The following is an 11,771-nucleotide window of genomic DNA, read 5'->3' on the forward strand; positions in this document are numbered from 1 at the left end:
TTTCTATGCATTTTTCAATAGGGAGAGGGGGCATTTGGCAATGATTATCAGTATCTCTGTTGCTACTGAGATCACAAACCATGCCAACTAAACTCACTTAATGGAGTCATGTTGCCTGTGGTTTGGACATGGTGTACTAAGTTGTGTAGAAGCCAGCCAGTCGGTTTCAGCCAGCTCTTATTTTTGAGCAATATAAAAGAACGCTCTTGAGGGGGTCCTTCTGATACAAACCACTAAAGAAATTAATTTGTTGATCTTACTAATATTATTTTTCCATATTTATTTTGCCTCAAGCAGCTCACATTTGTTATAGCATTTGTTGATCTTCCATAAAACTGAAATGTGCCATTTCTGCACCTCCAAACAGAGCTGCAAAAGAAACATCGTTTTCAAACAGCGTTTTGGATAAACCCTTCATCAGCATTGGCTGAACTAACAGATAGTCCCAGATACAGTGCTATGAAAGAGTTTTCCCCCTTATCCTCATTTCTTCTGTTTTTGTTTATATCTTATACAAAATTGTTTCAAAAATTCTAACAAAATCTAACAAAGGCAATCTGAGAAAACACAAAATACAGTTTTTAAATTATTTATTCTGGCAAAAAAGTTGTCCAATACCAACTGGGCATGTCTGAAACTTATTTGCCCCTTTAGTTACTAAATCCCCAAATCTATGAAACTGCATTCATAATGGGGTTCAGCTGGAATAGACCGATTACTGCCAGCACCAAAAAAGCCAAGGAACTGCAGGCCTCTCTCACGTCAATAAAGGTCACTGTTCAGAACTCCATTATCAGAAATATACTGGCAAAAAATGCCATGCATGCAAGAGTGGTGAGGTGAAAACCACTAACCCAGAAGAACATTATGGCTTGTATGAATTTTGCCAAAACACACCTTGATGATCCTCAAACCTTTTAGGAGAATGTTCTGTAGACTGATGAGTTGAAAGTGGAAGACGGGTCCCGTTTCATCTGGTGTAAATCAAACACAGAAATCCACAAAAAGAACATCATAACTATGGTCAAGCATGGTGGTGGTAGTGTGATGTGGGGATGCTTTGCTGCTTCAGGATCAGGGCGACATGCAGTAATTGAGGGAAACATGAATTCTGCTCTCTACCAGAAAATCATAAAGGAGAACATCCTTTTATCAGTTAAAGCTCAAGCGCAACTAGATTATGCAGCAAGACAATGATCCAAAGCATAGGAGTAAGTCCACCTTTGAATGGCTCAAACAAAGCTAAATTAAAGTTTTGGAGTGGTCTAGTCAATGTCCTGACATGAACCCAATTGAGATGCTGTGACAGGACCTTAAATGTTCAGTTCATGCTTGAAACCCAATGTGGCTGAACTAAAGCAGTTCTGCAAAGAAGAGTGGACCAAAATTCCACCACAGTGTTGTGAAAGACTGATCTCCAGTTAATGGAAGCGTTTGGTTGCAGTTATTGCTGCTAAAGGTGGCACAGCCAGCTATTAAGTATAAGGGGCAGTTTGTTTTTCCCATGAGTGATATAGGTCTTGGATAACTTTTTTGCTTCAATTAAAAAAAACAAATACATATTTGAAAACTGTATTTTGTGTTCACTCAGTTTGCCTTTGTTTTATGGTGTATCTTGTTTGAAGATCTAAAATAATGTAGTATGAAAAATACACAACAATAGAACAAATCGGGAAGGGGCAAATACTTTTTCACAGCATTGTATGCCACCGGTTAAATCAATGTGTTTGTGTCAGGCTGACAGGTCATTCAAAACAGGAATTTGTATAGTGGCACAAAGACAGTTTTTGAGAAAATGAACCTTTTGGCTTACTTCTAGTTGTCCCCGCATATGAAGCTGGGATATAAGAAAGTGTTTTTACACTGAAAAGTGACATACTTCATCTTTAAAACAGCTTGAGGGATGTAATGAGAATTGAGTCTTTCAATAATTTGTTTAATAGTTTTATTCATTCAAAAGCATGACTCATTTGCTAACAGTTCTCATGATTGTCTGATGACATTCAGTAAAAATGAATTCTTGTTCCACAAATAAATACAAATTACATGATCAGTGACTGTAAGATGCAAGACATTTAAGTATATAACCAATTACTATCAACCAGCATAAGGCATGTCTACAAGAAAGATATAAAGGATGTTTATAGAGACTGAACATTACAAGTAATTGTTACTGAACATTTGTAACATGATACGTACCTTACCTGCTTAAACGTTACTGACTTGGTATTGTCAGCTCTGAAACTATCTGATGTAATATAATATGGTTATATAGTTTAGCTGCTAGTTTAAAGACAGGCAAATGAGTACTACTAAGATTTTACAAAAGAAAAACACAAAAGGCAACATTTATTCAGGCAAGTGACGTCCTGTAGGATATGAAGCCGTTAAAATGGCTGCCATCTTTAGGAGCTCTTTTTCTCCTCAAATATGATGTTGGCAGTGGCTTTCTTGGCTGCAAGGCAAAAATGATTGATTGATTATTGGATAAGCACATTTGATAAACCACTGTTACAGATGTAAGGAAACTAGTGGAGAATACTAGACATGCTAGACATCATTCAGTCAGGATTAAATACAACACATAATTGGTTGATCTGTAGATTAATTCAAGAAATGTCTAAGGCTGGTCATCTGGGTGACCCAGGACTGGCCGGACAAGGAAACAATGATACTCACTCTTACTAATGCAAAGCATTTGTCAAAGTGCTTGACACCCCACATGAAACGATGAGCTTTGCTTGGATTCTGCTGCAGCTCTGTGGCCATTATTAAAATTGTGTTTTTAGTAGAAATGTTTTCACCACTGTAAAGTGACTTCAGTGATGGATGTTCTTCATGCCAGATTGGACATATCAACTAATCATAATTACATTTAATGATTTGATTTTTCAAATTAATTTTTACATGTACACATTTTTTCATAATTTTTTTAAATGCTTAACTTCGCCGTCCCTCCCCAGTGAGTTTCAATGTATTCATTCAATTAAAACAAATTCTAACAGGAAAAAAAAAAAAACATGATGGATTTGTTTGTTCAACTACAAAATCAGAATTGCCTAAATTCCACTTCTACAGTATGTCTAACACTTTCTTTGTTGCAGTGTTCGATCTTCACATAAGACTTACTACTAATGAGATTAGGATACCTCTCCAGCTGTTAAATAATTTAGGAGCTGAGACTAAGTCTTAACACATATGAACCATCATGCATGACATTTATTCTTAACTGTTGGAATGATAGCAAAACATTTTTAATTTGGACATTTAAGAGTACATATTTACTCAAAGTGGCTTTACACATACACATGTTTTTTACCTTCGTCTTTAAACTTGTCTGCAGCATCTGATGCCTTATCCTTGATGTCTTTCATCACATTGTCAATCTTGGCTTCATTTCTCAAGAAGAAGGGACGAATTATTCTTGTGTAGAGCAAAACGGAGCCATTTGATGGAGTGGGGGCCATGCACCAAACCAAAAATGCGCACTAGCAATACAAAAAAGAAACAGTATTAAATATTACACTGAGCTTGAGCACTCAAACACTATCCACTGCTTAGGCCTACATCCTCTACTGAAGTAGGTAAACACCAATCTTTCTAGCTACGCTTGTGATTTTACACATTCTGAATCAAAGTTTCCTGTTATAGTGCAATTTATAATGCAACATAAGTACAGTACGTGTTGTATTCTCAGCACTGTTGCAAGGGGAGTACATAATAGCAGCCTTTGCATAAGAATAGCTGAAGGATGACATTAACTTTTTTTCCAACATTAAGATTTTAGTTTATAAGGTATACATTTTAATAGTGTAACTTTTAATTTATTTTGAATTTTTTTTTATTTCACTAGTTCATTACATTGATCCTGTTACACATTTTCTGAGAACTTTGTTTTAAGCACTAAACAATGCAGGTTTTTGTGTAAACATGCAAATCACTGTGAATGAGCTTCTCTTATAGTGCTCATGAACACTTCATGGATGTCAAGATTTATTTCAGAATAATGACTTAAATTTCTTACCTAAACCTATCATATGCCTTCATTAGACTTGGAATATGATGCACAAGTCACATGGACTCCTTTTACTACACTTTTGAGTCCTTTTTAAACTTTAGTCCCTATCAACTGCCTTTTCAATTGTATTAAAAAAGAAGGACCAGAATATTCATAAAAATGGATTCTTCCGCAAAAGAAAGTCATACAGGTTTGGAATGATATGAAGGTGAGCATATTATGACATAATTTACATTTTTGAGTAAACCATTCTTTCAAATATTTACAACAGACCATGCGCTTGCAATGCGTAGGCCAAGCATGTGTTCGCATGCTTGCATCAAGCATCATTCAGGCCTTACGGTCACTGAAACAATTCAAGTTGTAGCAACATTTTCACTGTCAACAAGCAACAAATATGAACATTTTCATCAGTTTCCCATTTACACCTTTAATTAAAGAGGCCCTATTATGCTTTTGGGGATTTTACCTTTCCTTTAGTGAGTAACATAGCTCTTTGTGCATGTAAAAGGTCTGCAAAGTTACAAAGAACAAAGTCCATGCAAAAGGGATTTATTCTATCCCAGAGGCAACACAGCTCAAGAACTACAAGAAACAGCTGGATTGTAGTCCAGCCATATCTTCCATAAAGTATCTACATCACATTTGCATAATGCCCACCTAAGGACTACTTTGGCCCGCTCTCAAACTAGTTATAGCAGAGGTCAGGATGAGTTGGGTTAGTGTTGTCGCCATGTCGAGAAGATGCTATTTTCTTCACTGTGGAAGCAAAACCTCTTTGTTTGGACTTTCCAAAAGGCAGACGAATTGAAGAATCAGTGGTTCAAATTGATTTAAATTATTTAGCAGTACATCCACAACCAATCCCGGATTATCAAGTCAGTTACTCCTGAAAGATGGTACAGTTCCCACGTTGTTGGGACAATCTGGCGCTTCAGGATCACAACCTGTAAGTATGTTTGATTTTTTGTGGATTTATCTGCTACCGACAGTTCAAATGCAGAGTTTTGTGTTGTAGCTGTAGGCCTCTGCTAACCTGCTAGCTAATGTTATTGTGTTGAAATAGTTTTACTAATCAGCTGTGGGGACACTTTTACCTACAATTGTGTGGAATTATGCAGATTGCTTGTCGTTCTTACTATAATGAATAGTGATCATGAGTGGGGATTTATTTTTACATCATTTTACATCTGCAATCCACAGTAGTGCTCGGCTAACTTGCTATGTAACGTTATTGTTTTGGTATGGGTTTCCTATTCATTGTGGACCGGCTTTTAACTAAAAGTGTGTAACAAAATGGTCGATCTCAAGAGTCTTTATCAGTGGTAAAGTGTGAAGGTTTACTTATAATTACAAGCTGTTACGGCCGCTATCCATGGTGGTCCATGGCTAACTTGCTCACTAACCGGGAGTAAGCTTCTGTTCTCCTTTCATAACTCTGGCAAAAAAAGTTCTGCTAGACCCATTCCAGCAAAAGATGACTGTGGCAAGGAGGGCGGGACTGTGCCGTGAGGATTCACGCCCGGCCACTAATCAGGCTAATCAAGACGACAAGAGGGGAAAAGGCGGCCAGAGACCACCTTTTTATGTTTGTGTCTGTGTCTTGATCAGTGAAGATTTCTTTCGGAATCACCACCCAGAAGAATATTTTGAAGTGTCTCCGCAACACTGTGTGCTGAGATGTTGCATAGAGGCACTGCTTCTGGATATCACGTTGCATAGTCCACCAGAACTAATACAAAGCGATGTCTGCATGCTGACCACTCTAATGGCCCGACAAGGTCCATGCCAATTCTCTCGAAGGGGACCTCGATCAGCGGAAGGGGGCGCAATGGTGCTTTTGGGGTGGTCAGTGGATTCACCAGCTGACAGTCGCGGCATGCCACACACCAATTGCTTTACATCGCTGCCAATGCCTGGCCATTAAAAACCGGCTATTAGTTGGTTTAGTGTTTTCCTCTACCCTAAGTGACCTGCCATAGGATTATAATGAGCAACCTGGAACAACATTTCCCGGCGGCTCCACGGTTTTAAGAGCTGGGTTGTATCTTCCTTTGTTTGAGCGTCCTGCGTCACTCTAAAAAACTGCTCCTTTATTATCGCAAAATATGGATTTGAAAGTGTGTTGTTCGGCTGGAACCGTTGACCATCGATAACTTTCACTTGGTCGAAGGCGCCTGAGGGTTTCGTCCCTGGACTGCTCCAGATGGAAATCCCCATCGGGAAACCGCTGAGGATGGGAGGACCCACAGTCTCTCCCCCCCTCATCACCCTGACGAAGACAGCCCCGGCTCCGCCTCCCCTGCCAAAGAATCACGCATTTCACATCTCGCTGCTTTCGTGCAGAACCCATTTGCACACATTCCCCTTAACACATTTTTGAATTCAGGCCAATTATTTCCCAGACATGCTGTCGCTTAGTCCTCGATCACTCCTCCACCCTCTGGAGGACAACAGCCGCTCCTCCCCGGGCGGACCCGCATTTTTACGGCCGATTGGGAACTCCTTCGCCCCTGGCAGCGCCTCTACCACTCCAGGCGGTCGGCAACGAGCCCCTCCTCCCCTCACGGACGGTGCATGCACCTCTGCGTCCAGGCAGCCGGTAGCAACTCTTCCGTCCCCAGGCGGATGGCCGCGGCTGCTTCTTTGGTGTGGATGGTAGTGACGAGGACTCTCGGGCAGTGAGAGGTGAGAACAGGATGAGACATCAAAGTAGTGTTTATTTAAGCAAAATGACAAACATAAACACATACAGGGCAGCTGCCTGTAGCCCTCTCTCTCTCTAACTGCTTCCTCCGGCTGCCTTTATCACTCTCGTAGGCTTGATTAGCCTGATTAGGGGCCGGGCATGCGTCATCACGGCCTGGCCCCACCCTCCTCCTTGCCTAACTTAGGACCAACTTAGATGCAATACATGTCTTTTACTTGAAGCTTTGTTAGGTTCACATTAATCAACAGTGTACTAGTAAGAAAGCTACTAAATTAAATCTTACCACTGTGAAACACCCTGCTCAAGTCATGCTTCCGAATGTGGTTCAGCTTGTTCTTCCAAACTTTCATTATTTCATTCTTTATCGGACTCCGGCTAGAGCTGGTATGGCAAACACCGATGCCATTGTTACCATAGTTAATATAGTGTTTACAGAGCAACTCATCAAGACTCAGGAGCTGAAACTCGGTTATGGTAAGGTGCATTACATTTCCGACACATGCTCTACATGGTTGACCAATCAAAACAAACTAGGCCAGCTGACCAATCAGAGCCAGAAGAGAGGGGAAAAGAAATGTACAGTATGAGGAAAAATTATGTGTTTTTTGACCATTAAAGCATGTAAACCTATTCTAGTAGACCACCAAAATAAAGTTATGAACCTGTAAATTAGCATAATATGGGCTCTTTAAGAAAAGATCAGATGAAAATTCTAATTTTGAAAGAGTGACCGGTTTAGATTTGTATTCTCAAAATTATGACAGCCGTTTGCCCAAATTGATAACCGCCCCTTTGTTTCCCCATGTAATTCAAACATGTACAACAACACACTCTTATTGCAATACATAAATTTAACTGTACAAATATTACTGTTGTTAACTTTTACGTCATGTAATGCACACTACCTTGCCCAAGAAGTAGAATGGGAACCAGGAGAGGAAAATGTCCGCAAAGAACTCTGCCACACTGAACACTCCGTAAACCACCCAGTAGGTCAGCCATTTGGTATCGTCATCTTTGGTTGCACTTTCAATGGCTTTAATTCTGCAAACAAAAAGAGAACAACGATTTGATATGAGCACATCTCACTACTGTCACTGATAATGGTAATTTGGTTTCTTGCCAAGCTGCTGTTCTGTCATTTCTGAATTAGTAATAATAGATAATCTATTGTAAAGAATGTGATCTTTCAGCGAATTTGATATTTGTTGTTTTTATATCTTAATTTAGTTCTTTCATGCGTTTAAGATTGCAAAATGCTAATATTTTTTTTAATCATTATCGTAACGGTGTCTCATACAGATTGAAAGTTCAAACTTATTTTAAACCTTTGAAATCTGCACTTATTTAAATTAGATTGAGTGCCAATATGTTTTGGCTTCTGAAAGGCTTTTTGAGTCTCCTCAAAAATTTAGCCTACATTTCATTATCATAACGGTAATTAGTTGACCTGAATGGTTACACCCACAGTGAGCAGTATCTACTAAGAATTATTTACACAAAAGGCTTGCATCTGGTGCAGTCGATCTTACTGGGCAGTACCTACATCTGCCATCACATCAAGTGTTGTGTCACACAAACATCACAAAAGCAGCTGCTGCTGCCAGTCACTGAAGTGCTACGTCAATCGGGTAGAAAATCATTCCTAGCTAATTGAGTGCTAATATGCTTTAAATTACTTCTATATATGACTAAATAGTCTAAATATTACAATACTATATATCCTATGGGACAGAATGTGGTCTTCCTCAAATGTGCATTTATCAGAAATTTGAACTCCCCAATGAGCTGCATTCAAAACAAAAATTATATTCTTGGTGGCATTTGTACACCAAAAATGTATAAACATTTAGTTCTATTAATTCTAAACTCTGGTACCTAACATGCACATGCATATCAGCGTTCAGTGGTAAATACAATGGCTACCACCCCTGGAGTTCGCTAGTTCGAATCCCAGGGCGCGCTGAGTGACTCCAGCCGGGTCTCCTAAGCAACCAAATAGGGCCGGTTGCTAGGGAGGGTAGAGTCACATGGGGTAACCTCTTCTTGATCGCTATAATGTGTTTCGCTCTCGGTGGGGCGCGTGGCGAGTTGTGCGTGGCTGCCGTGGTGGATGGCATTTAATATGACATTAAAGAAGTATAGAAGCACCATTAAAATAGTCCAGCTGACTCATGCATTATATTGAAAGTCTCTTGAAGCACACAATAGTTTTGTAAATCGTTCAATCGGAAAATATACAGTATGCATGTGCAGTGAGCTTCTGTGAATTAGCGCTGCTCCGTTGTTGACAGACACATAGCACACACACCACGTGATTCATACTCCATCTCAACTGTAGATGCTTAAAAAAAAACTCCTACATCCTTCAAAATACTGTATCTGTGTGTTCCGCAGAAGAAAGTTAGATGATTTTGAGATGGCATAAGGGTAAGTAAATGAGAGAATTATCATTTTGGGGTGAACTATCTCTTTAAAATGTGCTTCTTCCCACAGCCAGCGATGTGTTTAAGTTCCGTCACAATACTTACACTGAATATGTTGTTATATTATATACAGTTTTATAATACACTGCGGTGCTAATAGTATCTACCACTATTTACGCCAAGTGAAAATACCATCCACCTTATCTAAAAGGAATAGGCCTAGTTCACCCAAAAATGTAAATTCTTGCATCATTTACTCACCATCATACCATACCAGATGTATGACTTTTTTCCTCTCGCTGAACATAAATATTTCGAAAAGAATATTTAAGCTCTGCAGGTCCATACAATGCAAATCAACAGGGTTCAAAACTTTGTTCTAACGTTCTAAAAGCATATTAAGACAGAATAACAATTCCAGTGGTTAATTCATGTCTTCAAAAGCAATATGATAGCTGCCCGACACCTGTGTGTGTGTGTGTGTGTGTGTGTCTGTCTTTTGGTTAAGTTTATTATTAAAATATTATTAGCATTATCAAGCCGGTTCTCGCCTCGTCCTTTCCATTGAACTGTGCCATTTTTGATGTAAATGAAAATGAAGCTGTGAGGGATAGATTTACAGTCCATTTAATGGCATGCACAGCATCAGATTTTGTCTACTGAAATATCTTTAAAAGATGTTGCTTTTTTTTCGTTATTTTTTGCAATGTTTCATTAGCGGAACATTCAAAACAAATTTGAAGAACATTACAACCCAATGAAGGGACTGTATGTCTATACTTTACATCCCCGTCATTATCATCAAAAATTAAAGATAGTGAATTAGGTCTATGAGCCCTTTTCACATATCCGGGTTTGGAATGTGAAAGTAAATGATAGCAGTGTAAAATGTTATAGCGGTGATCGGGAGGACACAGCAAATATCATTTTTGCTTACCCTTTACTTCAATGGTAAAAGACAATATATCCACTATTACGTGTTCACAACTTTCCATAAGAAGAAAAAATTGAGTGGGGGAATCACAGCAGTCAGAAGAGAGAAAGATGACACATTTTTTTACTTATTCCATGGTAATATAATAAAAAGAATAATGTTATAAATGTATACTAAATAATTTTTTAATTGCAAATGTAAAAAAAAAGTTTGCTAGGTTTACACAGCTAAATAGGGCTGAAACACATCATCAAAGTCTGTAAAAAGGGTCCATTGTACAATACACTACATTCTGGTGGCCTAATAGCCTACATGAGGTGCTTGGACCCCAACGACTGCAGCCATATTTTGTGCATTTGTTTGGCATCATCCAAATTTAGTTTAAATGCGTGACATGTTGTAATAACCATTTCCTCACATGGTTAGAGGAGCTTCTCAGGTGCACTTGAAGGCTGCATCAGTGCTATTTATACTGGCAGAAGTGTGGCTGTGTGTATTTTATTAAATATATTTGTGAACATATGTTGGTATGTTCTTTCTATATATTTTACGGTGTTCCAAGCTGTAACCATCCATGTGTCTGAATTTTTATATTATACAAATACATTTTTTTATTTGCTCTCTAAATATATAAATCAATGGGGTTTTGTTGCTGTAGTCATATGTGCACTTTTTGCAGAGGTTCTTTATTATCTAATGCTTTATTGTCAGTGTGTTGCTTGAAATTATTTAATAAAAACAAATATGCAATAGTTAAAGTGTGTTCCTTTACCCTATATATCAATGCCATGGCTTTTTTAAATACTAATTTGTAAAACTTCATGTAAATAAAAACCATGTAAAAAATGTGGCATCAGATTGAAGTCTTTACGTCTGTCCCAAATGCACACTTTTACCAATCATGCCCCTCATGGACTTGCTGACTAGTGCCCCATCGGTCTGCACTCTATTACGTCATCAAAGTCTGCACTCAGAGAAAGACCACAAGGGCGGAGGGTGCCATATGGGACAGGGCCAGGGCAGGACCGCAAGGGTTAAGGGTGACATTTGTAACAGGGCCTATGACCGCTATGATGACGTCACTATTTGCTGTGCTACGCCAGAAAAATGCCAACTCACGATATATAAGCGGGATAGACGAAACCAATGAGATTACACAGGAGAGATGCGCCGTATCCGATCACCAGATAAATTGCAATGATGGCGATGACAGCTGCAAGACAAAAGACAACATCAAACAATGATCAGTGGTTTAAGTTTGATCCACACAAACAAAAAGATTTGTCTCATTAAAGTTACATAAAAACTAGTGCAACGGCTGATTTCCCGTGCTGTGTTGCTTAAAGTGTCCGACATTACGAGCACAATGTGTTCCTGGTTCAGATCTGCTTCCTGCAGTACTCACCATATGCGATGTACGACCTGTTCACTCCGGTTTTCGCCTCTATCTTCGCCAACAAGTCTGTAATTATATTTTTCTCATGAAGGAACTTGTCAAACCGTTCTTTTAGCGCCTGTGCCATGATTTGTCTGGATTGATGGTGGCTTTTTTTTAAAATTTAAATGAAAACAATGAACAGCAGCGCAAGATCTGCTGCTCTACTTCACCAGCACAGTGCGACTGACTGACACGCTGAGAACGTGACGTCACAGCAACATTTCCTCGACCACACCCTTCACCAA

The 11,771-nt window shown here is 39.0% G+C and overlaps 1 protein-coding gene across 1 annotated transcript; it reads right to left on the bottom strand.

Annotated features, from left to right (window-relative positions):
- Positions 1–1,928: 1,928 nt before the first annotated feature.
- reep5 (receptor accessory protein 5) lies at positions 1,929–11,737 on the bottom strand. Its single transcript, XM_052116307.1, has 5 exons — positions 11,494–11,737; positions 11,208–11,301; positions 7,634–7,772; positions 3,320–3,488; positions 1,929–2,455 (listed from the first exon to the last, which is right to left on the bottom strand). The coding sequence occupies exons 1-5, from the start codon at positions 11,609–11,611 to the stop codon at positions 2,406–2,408; spliced, it is 570 nt and encodes a 189-aa protein (XP_051972267.1). The 5' UTR covers positions 11,612–11,737; the 3' UTR covers positions 1,929–2,405.
- Positions 11,738–11,771: the final 34 nt, after the last annotated feature.

Source organism: Xyrauchen texanus, chromosome 43 (assembly GCF_025860055.1).
Source record: "Xyrauchen texanus isolate HMW12.3.18 chromosome 43, RBS_HiC_50CHRs, whole genome shotgun sequence".
Classification (NCBI taxonomy): domain Eukaryota; kingdom Metazoa; phylum Chordata; class Actinopteri; order Cypriniformes; family Catostomidae; genus Xyrauchen; species Xyrauchen texanus.